General features: G+C 45.7%; 1 protein-coding gene across 1 annotated transcript in view; it reads left to right on the top strand.

The window, feature by feature from the left end:
• The window catches only part of LOC311124056 (kinesin-like protein KIF16B), a gene marked incomplete at both ends in the record, with an annotated part of 131241 nt that extends 127666 nt beyond the window's left edge, over positions 1 to 3575 (top strand). Inside the window, one exon of the mRNA XM_084158251.1 lies at positions 3385 to 3575. Coding sequence (XP_084014377.1) covers positions 3385 to 3575 — 191 coding nt within the window. The remainder of the gene's footprint in view (positions 1 to 3384) is intronic.
• Positions 3576 to 18488: the final 14913 nt, after the last annotated feature.

Genomic DNA, 18488 nt, shown 5'->3' with positions numbered 1-18488 from the left:
TGGGAAAGAGTTGGTATCCCGTCACCATCTCCAACCACTCAACCACCTACAACACTGGTCACCGCTTCGCCATCTGGGTCCAGTGGGATTCGGCTCTCGCTCCCGAGGGCATATGACGGAACACCTGCCGGGTGCCAGGGATTTCTCCTCCAGGTTGAGCTGTAACTGGCCACCATTCACCCGGCGCCCTCGGGATACGAGAGCGTGTCCGCCCTCATCTCCTGTCTATCGGGGAAGGCGCTGGAATGGGCCAACGCCGAGTGGGGAGGAATAGACGCAAGTTCTGTCCGCTACGAGGATTTCACCGCTTCCGGGCGGTATTCGATCATCCACCAGAGGGGAGGGCGGCTGGTAATGTCTGTTCCACCTACGACAGGAGATGAGGTGCGCGCAGGAGTTCGCGCTGGAGTTCAGAACATTAGCAGCCAGCACGGGATGGAATGAGAGGGCCCAGATTGACCATTATCGCTGCAGTTTAAGGGAGGACGTCCGTCGGGAGCTGGCCTGCAGGGACACCGATTTCACCCTGGACCAACTGGTGGACATGTCCATCACGTTGGAATACCTGTTGGCAGCCCGCGGACGTTCTGATCAAGGGCCGTCCATTCCATCCCCCAGCACCTCCGAGTCTACCCCTATGGAGCTCGGAGGTGCTGCGGTTAGGGAGACGGGGAGAGGGACCGTCCCCTGCACCAACTGTGGCCGCAGAGGACACACTGCTGGTCGGTGCTGGGGAGGGTCCTCAGGAAGTCGAGGCAGCAGGCAGGGCACTGGTCGACCGTCTCAGGTGAGTAGGCACCCGACTCACCCAGAGCCTCCTGTTGCTAATTTGTGTATAGATATTGTTTTTCCGGAAGCTTCCCCCCATTCCCAGCATAAGGCACTAGTAGATTCAGGCGCGGCTGGGAATTTTATTGATCGCCAGTATGCTCGTAGTTTAGGGATTCCTGTGTCTGTTGATAAACCTTTCTCTGTGCACACTTTAGATAGTCGCCCGTTAGGGTCAGGCATAATCAGGGAGGTCACCACCCCACTTCTGATGAGGACGCAGGGGGTTCATGAGGAGAGGATTAGCCTCTATCTGATTGATTCTCCTGCGTATCCTGTGGTGTTGGGACTTAACCATTCATGACCCCACGATTTCATGGCAACAGAGGGCTCTTAAGGGATGGTCCGGTCAGTGTTCAGGGAGGTGTGTAGGAGTTTCCTTGGGGGCAACTACGGTGGAAAGTCCAAACCAGGTTTCCACTATGCACATTCCTGCCGAGTATGCCGATTTGGCTATCGCCTTCAGTAAAAAGAGGGCGACTAAATTACCACCTCATCGTCCGGGGGATTGCGCGATAAACCTCCAGGTAGGAGCTGCACTTCCCCGGAGTCACGTGTATCCTTTGTCTCAGGAGGAGAGGGCGGCTATGGAGACATATGTCACAGAGTCTCTGAGACAGGGATATATTCGGCCATCCACTTCACCTGTCTCCTCAAGTTTCTTTTTTGTGAAGAAGAAGGATGGTGGTTTACGCCCGTGCATTGATTACCGTGGCTTAAATCAAATTACCATCAAGTACAGCTATCCATTACCCCTGATAGCTAGTATGACGGAATCATTGCACGGGGCACGCTTCTTCACAAAATTGGATCTCAGGAGCGCGTACAACCTAGTGCGTATCCGGGAGGGAGATGAGTGGAAGACGGCATTTAGTACCACCTCTGGACATTATGAATATCTGGTCATGCAATACGGGTTAATGAATGCTCCATCAGTCTTCCAATCATTTGTGAATGAGATTTTCAGGGACCTGCACGGACAAGGGGTAGTGGTGTATATTGATGACATACTTATATACTCCACTACAAGGGCCGAGCATGTGTCCCTGGTGCGTAAAGTGCTTGAAAGACTGTTAGAGCATGACCTGTATGCTAAGGCAGAGAAATGCCTGTTCTTTCTTCCTAGGGTACCACATGTCCGCATCTGGGGTGAGGATGGAGAGTGACCGCGTTTCGGCCATGCGTAATAGGGTGACTCCAACCACGGTAAAGGAGGTGCAGCGTTTCTTGGGGTTTGCCAACTACTACCGGAGGTTTATCCGGGGCTTTGGTCAGGTAGCGGCTCCCACTACCTCGTTGCTGAAGGGGGGACCGGTGCGTCTGCGGTGGTCAGCTGAGGCGGACAGGGCTTTTAGTCGCCTGAAGGAGCTGTTTACCTCGGCTCCAGTGCTGGCTCATCCGGATCCCTCCTTGGCCTTCACGGTTGAGGTGGACGCATCCTAGGCTGGGATAGGCGCAGTACTTTCTCAGCGCTCAGGCACGCCACCCAAGCTCCGCCCCTGTGCTTTCTTTTCGAAGAAGCTCTGCCCGGCGGAGCGCAACTATGATGTGGGGGACCGGGAGTTGTTGGCGGTGGTCAAAGCCCTGAAGGCATGGAGACATTGGCTTGAGGGGGCTAAACACCCTTTGCTCATTTTGACTGACCACCGCAATCTGGAGTACATCCGAGCGGCGAAGGCAAGGTGGTCCATGTTTCTAACCCGTTTTGTTTTCACCCTTTCTTACAGGCCGGGCTCCCAGAATGCTAAGGCAGATGCTCTGTCCCGACTGTATGACACGGAGGAGAGTTCCGTGGAGCCCACTCCCATACTTCCGGCGTCGTGTCTGGTGGCACCGGTGGTGTGGGAGGTTGTCCAGAGGGTCGTAAGTACGTACCGCTAGAGGTCCGCGATCGTTTGATCTATTGGGCTCACACGTCACCCTCCTCTGGTCATCCTGGCATCGGTCGGACAGTGACCTGTCTTAGTGGGAAGTACTGGTGGCCCACCTTAGCCAAGGACGTGAGGGTTTATGTTTCCTCCTGCTCAGTGTGCGCCCAGTGTAAGGCTCCTAGACACCTACCTAGAGGGAAATTACAACCCCTACCCGTTCCACAACGACCGTGGTCCCACCTATCGGTGGAATTTATGACTGATCTTCCTCCCTCAAGGGGGAACACAACCATCCTGGTCGTTGTGGATCGGTTTTCTAAGTCCTGTCGCCTTCTTCCTCTGTCCGGACTCCCTACGGCCCTACAAACTGCCGAGGCCCTGTTTACACACGTCTTCTGGCACTACCGGGTGCCTGAGGATATAGTGTCTGATCGGGGTCCCCAGTTCACCTCAAGGGTGTGGAGGGCGTTCATGGAACGGTTGGGGATCTTGGTTAGCCTTACCTCAGGTTTTCACCCGAGAGTAACGGGCAGGTGGAGAGAATGAACCAGGAGGTGGGTAGGTTTCTGAGGTCGTATTGCCAGGACCGGCGAGGGGAGTGGTCGGTTTTCCTACCCTGGGCAGAGATGGCTATAAACTCCAACCGCCACTCCTCAACTGACCTCACACGATCACACCATTCCAGTGTGTGTTAGGTTAGCAGCCGGCCCTGGCACGTGGCATCAGAGCCAAATCGAGGTACCTGCGGTGGACGAGTGGGTTCGGCGCTCGCAGGAGACCTGGGACGCTACACATGAACGCCTGCAGCGGGCCAGCAGGCGTCAGAAGGCGAGCGCCGACCGCTACCGCAGTGATGCTCCAGTGTATGCTACATGACCAAAAGTATGTGGACACCTGCTCGTCGAACATCTCATTCCAAAGTCATGGGCATTAATATGGATTTTGGCCACCCTTTGCTGCTATAACAGCCTCCACTCTTCTGGGAAGGCTTTCCACTAGCTGTTGGAACATTGCTGTGGGGACTTGCTTCCATTCAGCCAGAAGAGCATTAGTGAGGTTGGGCACCGATGTTGGGCGATTAGGTCTGGCTCACAGTGGCGTTCCAATTCATCCCAAATGGGTTCAATGGGGTTGAGGTCAGGGCTCTGCGCAGGCCAGTCAATCTTAACAAACCAATTCTGTATGGACCTCGCTTTGTGCATGGGGGCATTTTCATGCTGAAACAGGAAAGGGCCTTCCCCAAACTGTTGCCACAATGTTGGAAGCACAGAATCGTCTAGAATTTCATTGTATGCTGTAGCGTTAAGATTTCCCTTCACTGGAACTGAACCATGAAAAACAGCCCCAGACCACTATTCCTCCCACACCAAACTTTACAGTTGGCACTATACGTTGGGGCAGGTAGCGTTCTCCTGGTATCCACCAAACCCAGATTATTCAGCACTCGGCGAACCCGTTCTGTGAGCTTGTGTGGCCTACCACTTCGCGGCTGAGTTGTTGTTGCTCCTAGACGTTTCCACTTCATAATAACAGCACTTACAGTTGACCGGGGCAGCTCTAGTAGGGCAGAAATTTGACAAACTGACTTGTTGGAAAGGTGGCATTCTATGGCGGTGCCACGTTGAAAGTCACCGAGCTCTTCAGTAAGGCCATTCTACTGCCAATATGTGTCTATGGAGAATGCATGGCTGTGTGCTCGATTTTATACACCTGTCAGCAACGAGTGTAGCTGAAATAGTAAAATCCACTAATTTCAAGGGGTGTCCACATACTTTTGTTTATATAGTGTATCTTAAGATGGATGCACTTACTGTAATTAGCTCTGGATAAGAGCGTCTGCTAAATGACTACAATTTTAAATGTAAATGATAGCAAATGTAAATGATAGATAACAGGGGAGATGAATAGATAACAGATAAATGGATCATAGTGTAGAACGATGATGAAGGAGAGGGGGAGAGAGAGAGGGAGAGAGCGAGTGTCAACACTTCCTCCGAAGCTGCCTCCTCTCCTTGTTCGGGCAGGCTTCAGCGTTCGTCGTCACCGGCCTTCTAGCCACTGCCGCTCCTCTTTTCATCATTCCATTTGTTTTGGCTTGTTTTTCACACACACCTGGTTCATATCCCCTCATCAGTCTCTGTATAAGTATTCCCTCTGCCCCCCCATGTCTTTGTGTGTTATTGTTTCCATGTGGAGGTGTCGCTAGCTCGGTTGAGCATTATGTACGTTTATCGCCGGGATATTCACCCTGTATTTTTGTTTCCCAGTACGCATTGAAGGCGCACTGTATTTGGTTTATGCATTGCTGCTAACTGCTGTATTGGACGAATAAACCATAGTCTGTGATTCACACCTGACTCCATCCGAATCATCCGCTACAGCGAGGCAGAGCGAGAGAGAGGGATTGGTTTTCAACTTCATAGGGGAAGGAGGAAATAGAACTACATATCGTCATGATCGGCAATCTGGGAATAATGTAAGACAAAAAACAAATTATGAAATTAAATATTTGAAATAAATAATTATTTCTGTCATGAAACTACCTCTTACTTCCTTCATAATGGACGCATAAAAATGGCATCTACAAGTTAATCTGACTCTAGGGAAATAATCCCAAACTATCCCTTTAATAAACAATGAAGCAAATGCAATAACTTTTCCTCTCTCTCTCTCTCTCTCTCTCTCTCTCTCTCTCTCTCTCTCTCTCTCTCTCTCTCTCTCTCTCTCTCTCTCTCTAGCTAGGGTCTCACGCAGGGCGTCCTGTGAGCTTCACATAATTGGCCACATGAAGCAAGCAGTGTGTGTGTGTCTTTATGTGAAACTGTGGTGTGTGTGTGTGAAAAGCAGTGTGTTTGCCAGAGGAGGACACCACACTGAGAAAAACACACAACTTCAGCAGATGGTGTATATGATGAACAATTAGCATGAAGATAAAGACAGACATTATTATGAATGAAGAACAGCAAAGATAGAGAGAAGCAGAGGGAGAGTGAGGTGTGTGTGTGCGTGTGTGTGTGTATGAGAGTGTGTGTGTATGTGTGTGTGAGTGTATGTGTCTGTGTGTGTGTTCGTGTGTGTGTTTGTCTTTCTATGTACTTATTTGAAGTGAATTATTTTCACAATTGACAGGGTTAGTTACTTACTAAAAAAACTATCTCAGGTGACAAAACAGAAATAAAACAACTAGAGATGAAAGCTGTCACCACTTCCATAACAGCTAACCCAGCTAGTACATTTGGTTCCTTTGAAGTTGTGAGAACGTACGTTTTAGGTGTACCATTGGTTCTAGGAATGAAGCCATAGGTTTCCTGACCGGTAAAACAAATTTTCTTCTTCTGAGAACGGAAGTGAACATTTTCCCTGTTTTGGGAATGTTAATTTTTAGGTTGCAGGGAGGTTCTGAGAACATTTTACTATGGTTCCCTGAAAGTTATAGGTTGTTATCAATAAAACGTCACAATAAGGTGCAGAGCGTTTGATTTGGCTGCTGGGGGGCAAGGAGTCCCACAGCTCCGCTAAAATCATTGACAACTATGTGCAGTTTTCAATGGATTGTTAAATAACTATTTGGTTGTAATATCATCACCTCTTTAAGAGCATAGTCAGAACTACACATTTCAGATTATTCCATGCAAAACAATTGTGCACATTTAGCTCTATCATCAGAGCTTTACAGCAAGTAACTGCATGCTTTTCATGATCAGTAAACATCAATTGATCATGTAATTTCAGATACATGAGGGTAGCCTATCCATTTGGCAAGTAGCTAGCTAGCTAAGTAAACAATGTGTCATTTAGCTTGCTTCATCAGAGGTTTAGGCTTTTGGAAAATCTTGACATCTGCAAGTCCTCATCCTGGTAAAGTTGTCAGTCGGACTACTGTCATCACCACCATAGATGGCAAGAAAATCAAACAATATTTGGAAATAGCCATCTATCCCCTGAAAGTTATTTTGTTAACTAGCCGTATTGACGTGATCTGTTAATCGCTAGCTAGCCAATTTCACGTGGTCCATCAATCAATGTAGCCTATCATGTTTGTCAGCAGCAATCGTGATTAAACACGCTTAAAAACAATGTTTAAAAGGGGATGTTAGCTAACTTCACTAGGTAGACCTGCGTTGGTTGTAGAAAAAAGTACATTAGGTCTACTTACTATTACAGTATTGCAACCAAATTGATAAAATGTATTTAACAATCCCTTAGAAACAGCACACAGTTGTCAATGGGTGTGGGTCTCCTTGCCCCCCAGCAGGCAAGTCGAACGCTCTGCACCTTGTGATGTTTTATTGATAACAACCAGGGACGGCCTGTTCAATAGGGCGATATGGGCGACGCACTGCCAAACGGGAAAAGGAAGGGATTTTTTTTCTAATCAATTATATCAAGGCAACAGTAGTTATCAGTGTTGTAATCTATACGTCTGATCTGCCACAGTGCCACACTGCCACTAAATGTCGAATCAGGCTAAAGTCGTGCTTCAAATGGCTCCACCCCCTTTTGGGGCGATTTCAGTCAGATTGAAAATCGCCCAGAACTTCTGTCATAGACTCCCATGTAAAATCTATTTTTTTCAAATTTCAGAGCCTTCAATACAATCTCAATGGGTGTCTGTGGGCTTGCACTTACGCGCTTTCGTCATACGTTACGTAACCATGAACGTAACTGAGAAAAGAGTGGATTGTTTGAAAGAAATTCCTTTTTGTCGGCGAACAAATGAAGATAAATTGGCAACGAAACAATTAGGACCTCCCAGACCAAATTTTATAATTCAACAGGTTTCTACTAAAGGCGGAAAGTCCTACACCCGAGGATTTTCCAAAAATTGGTACGAACGAAAAAAGACATTGCCACTCACTCAACTGGATGACGAGGGATACAGGCTAGCTGTCCGCCGCCACAACGATGAGGTTAGTGTTGATAATCACAAGTTTACTGGATGTGGATATGGTGTAATAAAGGCAGTTTATTCAGAGGTAAATATATCTGGAATCGCGTTCACGGACCCGTTCGTCAAACTCTTAGGGAGCTATAAATTAAGCCCCATTACTTACCATATCAGATAAGAGAAATTGCTGCAGCTACATATATTTTACATCCTGGCCCTACATAGTTCACTATTTGCATCACTTACCAAAATATTACATGTGGTCATATATGCTTGGAAAGTGGAGATGCCATAGAACGTCAAAAAAGTAAACATTGCTGGAGACACATTGCCGTTTTGGAGAAGACATCGCGTTTGCTAGCGAAGAGATTTGTTGTGGCAAATGAACTTGGGCTGGGAATTGCCAGGAACCTCACGATAAGATATATGCATCAGCATTGCGAGTCTCATGATTCTATACGTATTGCGATTCGATACTGTGATTTTATTGCGCACCATATGTCTGTTGCAGAGGGATCAGAAAGCCATGAGAACGAGTTTTGATCAGTCATGGAAATAAAAGTGCTGAAAACAAATTGGCTCCCAATGTGAAAAGATTGAGAACAAGCTATGAAGGAACAATAATGGTGTTTTGGTGCAGGTACAGCCAACTAGCGCTAAAATATTGCGATATTGTCAATACAGTATATCGTAAAGTATCACTATGTAACTCGATTTCTTTCACCCCAATCCCTCAAATTAACGGTAAATAACTGAATTGTTTGCCCCACATTTAGCTAAGATGATTAGCTAGCCAGCTAAAATGTTTTAGTTAGTTAGCAGTCGCATCTACAATAGTTTACTGTCAATAACATGTCTCCAAAAATGAAGTGGTGTCTCCAATTGTGTTGACATTTTACAATTGCAATGCGCATCCATGAGTATCCACTTTCTGTAGCTCAGCTGGTAGAGCATGGTGCTTGTAACGCCAAGGTAGTGGGTTCGATCCCCGGGACCACCCATACACAAAAATGTATGCACGCATGACTGTAAGTCGCTTTGGATAAAAGCGTCTGCTAAATGGCATATTATTATTATTATTATTATTATTATTATTATCTGAAGAGAGCCCCGAAACATTGTGTGCAGACATTTTATGCAATAAATGAAGTAGGTTCAATCTAGTAGTTCTGATCTTCTGATTGGTCCTGATGAGTTGGGCGAGGTCCCCTGCAGGCTACTGTCACTGTTGCATTGGCTCTGAGTCGGGTTCTCTGTCTTCAAATGTTCAGCCTAAGAGAGGGGATTTTTGTGTGTGTGTGTGTGTGTGTGTGTGTGTTTAACAGTGATGATGTGTGTGTGTGTGTGTGTGTGTGTTTAACAGTGATGATGTGTGTGTGTGTGTGTTTGTGTGTGTGTGTGTCCTCAGAGCAAGAACTTGTGAGTTGGAAGAACTGAGAGGCCTATGGCGTGGGTGTTGTCCTTGGCCACCTGCTGACAAGGCTGACAAGATAGGACCCTTTTGTCCATTGTTATTGGATAGGAACAGAACTTATAACCAGCTCCTGACCTAAATAGATCTTAGCACAACATTTTACTCAACATATCATATTCCATATTCACTATAACAAATATATTTACTACGACATTAGCAAGAACCGCCACATCCTCAGCCGGCTAATCCAGTGTGTGAAGTTTTGCGGAGTGTTTGAGTTAGCTTTGCGAGGCAAAGATGAAACTGAGGGCTCCACCAACCCTGGTAAGCCAACACTTTTGAGATCAGTCAATAAATGCTTCTGGTATTGACTTATATGCTGCCCCTGTCTTCATGTTGTTGCTGGACATATCTTTTTTTAAATGTGTGTAGGTCACCTAAATCATCAGAAAAATTGCCCCTCCTGAGAATTTTTTCAGGAGCCGCCACTGATAACAACCTATAGGTTATTTGAATGTAATTAAATAATGTTCTGAGAACATTCTCTAAATGTTGAGAATTTTTTCAATGAAATGTAAATGTTATTTTGAGGTTTTGAATAACTTCCTTAAAACTTTCACTGAATGTTTCAATAAGACTTTTAATAACACTGCTAGCTTAGGTTAACTGTTTTGAAATCCATGGACATTAATTTGTTTAGGCATTAATCATGCAAACACATTTCTTTTTTTATTGTGGCACGGTGTCAGTGAGATTCGAACCTATGATCTTCTGTTCTCTGTCCATGGAATTAGTTCACTGCACCTCCATGATAGAGCCAGCAGGAAACAAGCACTCATTAAGATCACACACCTGAACACAACACACCTGAACACTCATAACAACAGAGTTTAGTTGACACAGAGAACAGAATGGATATGTTTTTAAATAACATTCTTAGAACGTTCTTTGAACTTTACTAATGTTTCTTTTGGTTTTTATAGAACGTTTTCTTAATGTTCTGAGAACATTACTTTAAATAGAACCATGAGAAAACCTGCAGAAAATGTTATGCTGAAGTACTGATATTCCCACAGAAGAACGTTGTTTCTTAACGTTCTCTGAACTATTTGAGAACATTCCCAATGTCAAACCAGTTGGAGAACAATACCATAAATGTTATTAAATGTAACCATGTTTGAACTTTTAGGAAACGTTCTGTTAAAGTAATGAAATACCAAGAAAATAATGTTATTTTGTCAAGTTCCTTAAATGTGCTGAGAATGTACGAAAGCCAAGCAACTATCCTGCACCATTCCCAAAACGTTGTGGGAAGGTTGTATGAAAGAGCATGGTGAGACTGTGGTTGTCCTACGATTCTATAAGATACATATGGTTCTCAGAACGTTATGTGCTAGCTGGAAAACCAGTACAAATCAACAACAGCAAATGATCACTACCATGCTATGAGTTTGACTCACCACAACACCTCACCACAAGATAGAGGCGGCGGTAGCTTAGAGGTTAGAGAAGCAGTCCTGCAACTGGAGAGTGGCTGGCAGGAGTGAGCTGGCAACCAGAGGGTTGCTGGCATAAATGTCTCAGATGCCACCTACTACCGATGTTCCCTTAACTTAAGCAAGAAACCTACGTCTCACTGGACATAAACCTAGTCCAGCACACTTCCTTCCCTGTGGAAAATGATAGACCTAAGATAGCCTTGGGTAAATGCTCAAATTAACTTTTTGGACAGTTTGCATGTGCGTGCGTGTACCCCATCCACTGCAGGATGAACAGGACCACCGAACAGAACTATCCTTTTAACATTACCCCAAACCCATAGATTTTATGTTGCCTAAATCTGTTCAACGCATTGTGGGTGGAAACACTGGGCAAAAGCCATGTACTGGACAGGACAGGACTGGACAGGACTAAACTTTGCGGTACTGTGCTGGGCCCAGATACACAAAACACTTCTTACACAAAAACTTAAGAAGCATATTAAGAAAAAAAATAAGAACTTCATATAGACTAGATAATCGTTTTAGCTAGCTACAGTTGAAGTTGGAAGTTTACATACACTTAGGTTGTCATTAAAACTCGTTTTTCAACCACTCCACATTTCTTGTTAACAAACTATAGTTTTGGCAAGTCGGTTAGGACATCTACTTTGTGCATGACACAAGTACTTTTTCCAACAATTGTTTACAGACAGATTATTTCACTTATAATTCACTGTATCACAATTCCAGTGGGTCAGAAGTTTACATAAACTAAGTTGACTGTGCCTTTCAACAGCTTGGAAAATTCCAGAAAATGATGTCATGGCTTTAGAAGCTTCTGATAGGCTAATTGACATCATTTGAGTCAATTGGAGGTGTACCTGTGGATGTATTTCAAGGCATACCTTCAAACTCAGTGCCTCTTTGCTTGACATCATGGCAAAATCAAAAGGAATCAGCCAAAACCTCAAAAAAAATGTGTAGACCTCCACAAGTCTGGTTCATCCTTGGGAGCAATTTCCAAACGCCTGAAGGTACCACGTTCATCTGTACAAACAATAGTACGCAAGTATAAACACCATGGGACCACGCAGCCGTCATACCGCTCAGGAAGGAGATGCGTTCTGTCTCCTAGAGATGAACGTACTTTGGTGGTCGAAAAGTGCAAATCAATCCCAGAACAACAGCAAAGGACCTTGTGAAGATGCTGGAGGAAACAGGTACAAAAGTATCTATATCCACAGTAAAACAAGTATTGTAGCTCAGCTGGTAGAGCACGGCGCTTGTAACGCCAAGGTAGTGGGTTCGATCCCCGGGACCACCCATACACAAAAATGTATGCACGCATGACTGTAAGTCGCTTTGGATAAAAGCGTCTGCTAAATGGCTTATTATTATTTAAGTCCTATATCGACATAACCTGAAAGGCCGCTCAGCAAGGAAGAAGCCACTGCTCCAGAACCACCATAAAAAAGCCAGACTACGATTTGCAACTGCAAATGGAGACAAAGATCGTACTTTTTAGAGAAATGTCCTCTGGTCTGATGAAACAAAAATAGAACTGTTTGGCCATAATGACCATCGTTATGTTTGGAGGAAATAGGGGAGAGCTTGCAAGCCGAAGAACACCATCCCAACCGTAAAGCACGGGGTGGCAGCATCATGCTGTGGGGGTGCTTTGCTGTAGGAGGGACTGGTGCACTTCACAAAATAGATAGCATCATAAGGAAGGAAAATTATGTGGATATATTGAAGCAACTTCTCAAGATATCAGTCAGGAAGTTAAAGCTTGGTCGCAAATGGTTCTTCCAAATGGACAATGACCCCAAGCATAGTTCCAAAGTTGTGGAAAAAGGACAACAAAGTCAAGGTATTGGAGTGGCCATCATAAAGCCCTGACCTCAATCCTATAGAAAATGTGTGGGCAGAACTGAAAAAGCGTGTGCGAGCAAGGAGGCCTACAAACCTGACTCAGTTACACCAGCTCTGTCAGGAGGAATGGCCCAAAATTCACCCAACTTATTGTGGGAAGCTTGTGGAAGGCTACCCGAAACGTTTTACCCAAGTTAAACAATTTAAAGGCAATGCTACCAAATACTAATTGAGTGTATGTAAACTTCTGACCCACTGGGAATGTGATGAAAGAAATAAAAGCTGAATTAAATAATTCTCTCTACTATTATTCTGACATTTCACATTCTTAAAATAAAGTGGTGATCCTAACTGACCTAAAACAGGGAATTTTTACTAGGATTAAATGTCAGGAATTGTGAAAAACTGAGTTTAAATGTATTTGGCTAAGGTGTATGTAAACTTCCGACTTCAACTGTATCTAGCTAGCAATGGTAATAATGTTAGCATATTTCTTACTGAGATTACTGTACTAAAACATGTTCTTGGGTTTAAAATAAGAGATACTGAAACTTTCAGATGAAGTTTGTGAGTGAATTAAACATGTTCAATTGCTTTCATGAGCTTTTTCTCTCACTGCCCTGAGTTTAAGGCAAGGGTTTAGCTGTCTTGGAATTAAGAACATTTTCAATAACTTTATTTTCAAGAATCTAATTTCCTCTTAACTTTTTGCTTAAGGAGAAACATAAGAAATAACGCAATACCTTTTCCAAGAACCTTTTTGAGGAATAGCAACTTTGCTTAACTTGCTTAAGTCTATACAGTGAGGGAAAAAAGTATTTGATCCCTTGCTGATTTTGTACGTTTGCCCACTGACAAAGATAATGGTAGGTTTATTTGAACAGTGAGAGACAGAATAACAACAAAAAAATCCAGAAAAACGCATGTCAAAAATGTTATACATTTATTTGCATTTTAATGAGGGAAATAAGTATTTGACCCCTCTGCAAAACATGACTTAGTACTTGATGGCGAAACCCTTGTTGGCAATCACAGAGGTCAGACGTTTGTTGTAGTTGGCCACCAGGTTTGCACACATCTCAGGAGGGATTTTGTCCCACTCCTCTTTGCAGATCTTCTCCAAGTCATTAAGGTTTCAAACCTGACGTTTGGCAACTCGAACCTTCAGCTCCCTCCACAGATTTTCTATGGGATTAAGCTCTGGAGACTGGTTAGGCCACTCCAGGATCTTAATGTGCTTCTTCTTGAGCCACTCCTTTGTTGCCTTGGCTGTGTGTTTTGGGTTATTGTCATGCTGGAATACCCATCCACGACCCATTTTCAATGCCCTGGCTGAGGGAAGGAGGTTCTCACCCAAGATTTGACGGTACATAGCCCCGTCCACCGTCCCTTTGATGCGGTGAACTTGTCCTGTCCCCTTAGCAGAAAAACACCCCCAAAGTATAATGTTTCCACCTCCATGTTTGACGGTGGGGATGGTGTTCTTGGGGTCATAGGCAGCATTCCTCCACCTCCAAACACGGCGAGTTGAGTTGATGCCAAAGAGCTCGATTTTGGTCTCATCTGACCACAACACTTTCACCCAATTCTCCTCTGAATCATTCAGATGTTCATTGGCAAACTTCAGACGGGCCTGTATATGTGCTTTCTTGAGCAGGGGGACCTTGCGGGCGCTGCAGGATTTCAGTCCTTCACGGCGTAATGTGTTACCAATTGTTTTCTTGGTGACTATGGTCCCAGCTGCCTTGAGATCATTGACAAGATCCTCCCGTGTAGTTCTGGGCTGATTCCTCACCATTCTCATAATCATTGCAACTCCACGAGGTGAGATCGTGCATGGAGCCCTAGGCCGAGGGAGATTGACAGTTATTTTGTGTTTCTTCCATTTGCGAATAATCGCACCAACTGTTGTCACCTTCTCACCAAGCAGCTTGGCGATGGTCTTGTAGTCCATTCCAGCCTTGTGTAGGTCTACAATCTTGTCCCTGACATCCTTGGAGAGCTCTTTGGTCTTGGCCATGGTGGAGAGTTTGGAATCTGATTGATTGATTGCTTCTGTGGACAGGTGTCTTTTATACAGGTAACAAGCTGAGATTAGGAGCACTCCCTTTAAGAGTGTGCTCCTAATCTCAGCTCGTTACCTGTATAAAAAACACCTGGGAGCCAGAAATCTTTCTGATTGAGAGGGGGTCAAATACTTATTTCCCTCATTAAAATGCAAATCAATTTATAAAATTTTGCAGCCGGCCGCAACCGCGAGACCCATGAGGCGGCGCAAAATTGGCCCAGCGTCGTCCGGGTTAGGGGAGGGTTTGGCCAGCCAGGATGTCATTGTACCATCGCGCTCTAGCGACTCCTTGTGGCGGGCCAGACGCATGCACGCTGACTTCGGTCGGCAGTTGTACGGTGTTTCCTCTGACACATTGGTGTGGCTGGTGTCTTGGTTAAGCGAGCAGTGTGTCAAGTAGCAGGGTCGTGTTTTGGAGGACGCATGGCTCTCGACTTTCACCTCTCCCGAGTCCGTACGGGAGTTGCAGCGACAAGACTATAACTACTAATTGGATATCACGAAAAAGGGGTAAAAAATAGATGTGAACCACACAAATCATCGTCTGTTCAGGAGTATAAATCTAGAACTATACAGTTGTAATGTGTATTGAGATGATACTTTCTCATCAATCATCTTGAAATGACGTATACTTAAAAACTGTAAATCAATCAATCCTCCATTGTTAACACAATGGAACGGTCAAATGCTTTATTATCTAGATGTTGAAAGTGCGTGGGCGACAGAGAGAAACAAAATGGTGCAGTTTGAGGCCATTTGGTGGAGAGTGATGCGGGCGCTGGAGATGAGGGGGTGAGGAGGTGGGTCTGGGCAGGGTGATGTAGTTGATGTCTGTATGCTGTTGTTTGTATTGTTTTAAAAAAGTATATGTATTGAGACAGAGAGATACTTTTGAATAGGGACACAGACCATTTTCAGGGAGCTCTGAAGACAGCTATAAGTATTCCATCACTAATTAACTTCTTAGTAGGGTAAATGCAGTGGAAAATGACAAGATTATTAGATAGATAGAGAGGGAGTGTGTGTGTGTGTGTCACTCAGATTTTCAACCTTCAGAGCAGAATAGACTGACAGAAAACGACAGATAATGAATCATCCTTGTCCCTTTTCTACTACTTTTCTGCTAATCATCTTAGTATTATAGATGAACAGAAACTTGACTTCAAGTTAAAAGTGCTTTTTTATAAATTGGTTTTAAATGCAATTGTATTGTAGATTCTCGCTGTCTAATCCAGTGTTATCTCCCCTAGCTGGGACTGGGTTATGGCAGTAGCTGTTCTTCCTCTGTGAGACCCGAGGTTCGGTGCTCTGGGAACGGGCAGAGGGACACGCAGCCTGGCTGGGGTGTGGAGCTGTGGAGAGCTGTGGAGCTGTGGAGAGCTGTAGAGCTGTGTAGAGCTGTGGAGAGCTGTGTAGAGCTGTGGAGCAGTGGGGAGAGCTGTGTAGAGCTGTGGAGAGCTGTGGAGCAGTGGGGAGAGCTGTGGAGAGCTGTGGAGAGCTGTGGAGCAGTAGGGAGAGCTGTGGAGCTGTGGAGCTGTGGAGAGCTGTGGAGAGCTGTGTAGCTGCGGAGAGCTGTGGAACTCCAGAGCCCAGGGCGAGGTGGTGGTGATGACAGCCTCACAGACAGCAACACAGCTGGGCATCAGCCTGCCCACTGCATCCCCCCTCCCCTGGGTCTCCTGAACGGCCAAACCTAGCCCCTGGCACTGCCCTCACCAGTCACCCAGAGAAAGGAGGAGAAAAAGGAGGAGAGGAGAGATGGAAGGGGGAATAAGGGTATCAAGGTTTCCTAAGGCTGAGGGAGCTCAGAGTATACTGCTGTGTAAAGTAGGCCACCTTCTCTACGATCAGAGAATCGTCCTCCTGTCCCACTGTCTCATGGTGCAAGGAAACATTGACTGACAGACCCTCCTTCGATTCGGACTAGCACACGCACACACACACACACGCACACACACACACACACACACACACACACACACACACACACACACACACAAACACACAGACTCGCACACACAGAGCCACTGTAAACTGCAGTAAAGAGAGAAATTATGTTTCAAATCACATTTGTCACCGTTGACATTCAATGTGGTGATTGGCTTTTTAGAACGCTCCATTTAGCTGAGAGTAGAGTAGGTAAAATTATAATCAGGTTGCCTTTTCACCTCCGCACTCTTCTCAGAAATATGTCACATACACTGCTCAAAAAAATAAAGGGAACACTTAAACAACACATCCTAGATCTGAATGAATGAAATAATCTTATTAAATACTTTTTTCTTTACATAGTTGAATGTGCTGACAACAAAATCACACAGAAATTATCAATGGAAATCAAATGTATCAACCCATGGAGGTCTGGATTTGGAGTCACCCTCAAAATTAAAGTGGAAAACCACACTACAGGCTGATCCAACTTTGATGTAATGTCCTTAAAACAAGTCAAAATGAGGCTCAGTAGCGTGTGTGGCCTCCACGTGCCTGTATGACCTCCCTACAACGCCTGGGCCAACTCCTGGACAGTCTGTGGTGCAACGTGGCGTTGGTGGATGGAGCGAGACATGATGTCCCAGATGTGCTCAATTGGATTCAGGTCTGGGGAACGGGCGGGCCAGTCCATAGCATCAATGCCTTCCTCTTGCAGGAACTGCTGACACACTCCAGCCACATGAGGTCTAGCATTGTCTTGCATTAGGAGGAACCCAGGGCCAACCGCACCAGCATATGGTCTCACAAGGGGTCTGAGGATCTCATCTCGGTACCTAATGGCAGTCAGGCTACCTCTGGCGAGCACATGGAGGGCTGTGCGGCCCCCCAAAGAAATGCCACCCCACACCATGACTGACCCATCGCCAAACCGGTCATGCTGGAGGATGTTGCAGGCAGCAGAACGTTCTCCACGGCGTCTCCAGACTCTGTCACGTCTGTCACATGTGCTCAGTGTGAACCTGCTTTCATCTGTGAAGAGCACAGGGCGCCAGTGGCGAATTTGCCAATCTTGGTGTTCTCTGGCAAATGCCAAACGTCCTGCACGGTGTTGGGCTGTAAGCACAACCCCCACCTGTGGACGTCGGGCCCTCATACCACCCTCATGGAGTCTGTTTCTGACCGTTTGAGCAGACACATGCACATTTGTGGCCTGCTGGAGGTCATTTTGCAGAGCTCTGGCAGTGCTCCTCCTGCTCTTCCTTGCACAAAGGCGGAGGTAGCGGTCCTGCTGCTGGGTTGTTGCCCTCCTACGGCCTCCTCCACGTCTCCTGATGTACTGGCCTGTCTCCTGGTAGCGCCTCCATGCTCTGGACACTACGCTGACAGACACAGCAAACCTTCTTGCCACAGCTCGCATTGATGTGCCATCCTGGATGAGCTGCACTACCTGAGCCACTTGTGTGGGTTGTAGACTCCGTCTCATGCTACCACTAGAGTGAAAGCACCGCCAGCATTCAAAAGTGACCAAAACATCAGCCAGGAAGCATAGGAACTGAGAAGTGGTCTGTGGTCACCACCTGCAGAACCACTTCTTTATTGGGGGTGTCTTGCTAATTGCCTATAATTTCCACCTGTTGTCTATTCCATTTGCACAACAGCATGTGACATTTATTGTCAATCAGTGTTGCTTCCTAACTGGACAGTTTGATTTCACAGAAGTGTGATTGACTTGGAGTTACATTGTGTTGTTTAAGTGTTCCCTTAATTTTTTTGAGCAGTGTATAATCCTGTTGATATTACAATAAAATCAAAGTCATTTTAATATAACAATCCAATGCAGCAGTGCATCCATGAATAAACGAGATAAAATGTCCCTGAAAGGCATAGGGGTCTGCAGTATTCTAGTCCACAATACTGAATTAAATTGTCCTCTGCTTTGTGAATGAGTTCAATTAACTTGAAATTGGACTTGAATTTAAGGGTGTGTGAGGACAACCAGTCCCATTATGGGCTAGACTTTGGGATGAAGACGGAGACAGTGACAGTAACCTTCTAGGACAAGCCCAGTGCAGCCCAGTCCGGCAGGTCCTGATGTGGCCATCCTGGTGGCCCTCCATCCTCTCTTCCTCCCGCT

This window comes from Coregonus lavaretus (assembly GCF_964263955.1).
Source record: "Coregonus lavaretus genome assembly, chromosome: 1".
NCBI classification, from domain to species: domain Eukaryota; kingdom Metazoa; phylum Chordata; class Actinopteri; order Salmoniformes; family Salmonidae; genus Coregonus; species Coregonus lavaretus.
This window is presented reverse-complemented; position numbering and strand designations above follow the sequence as displayed.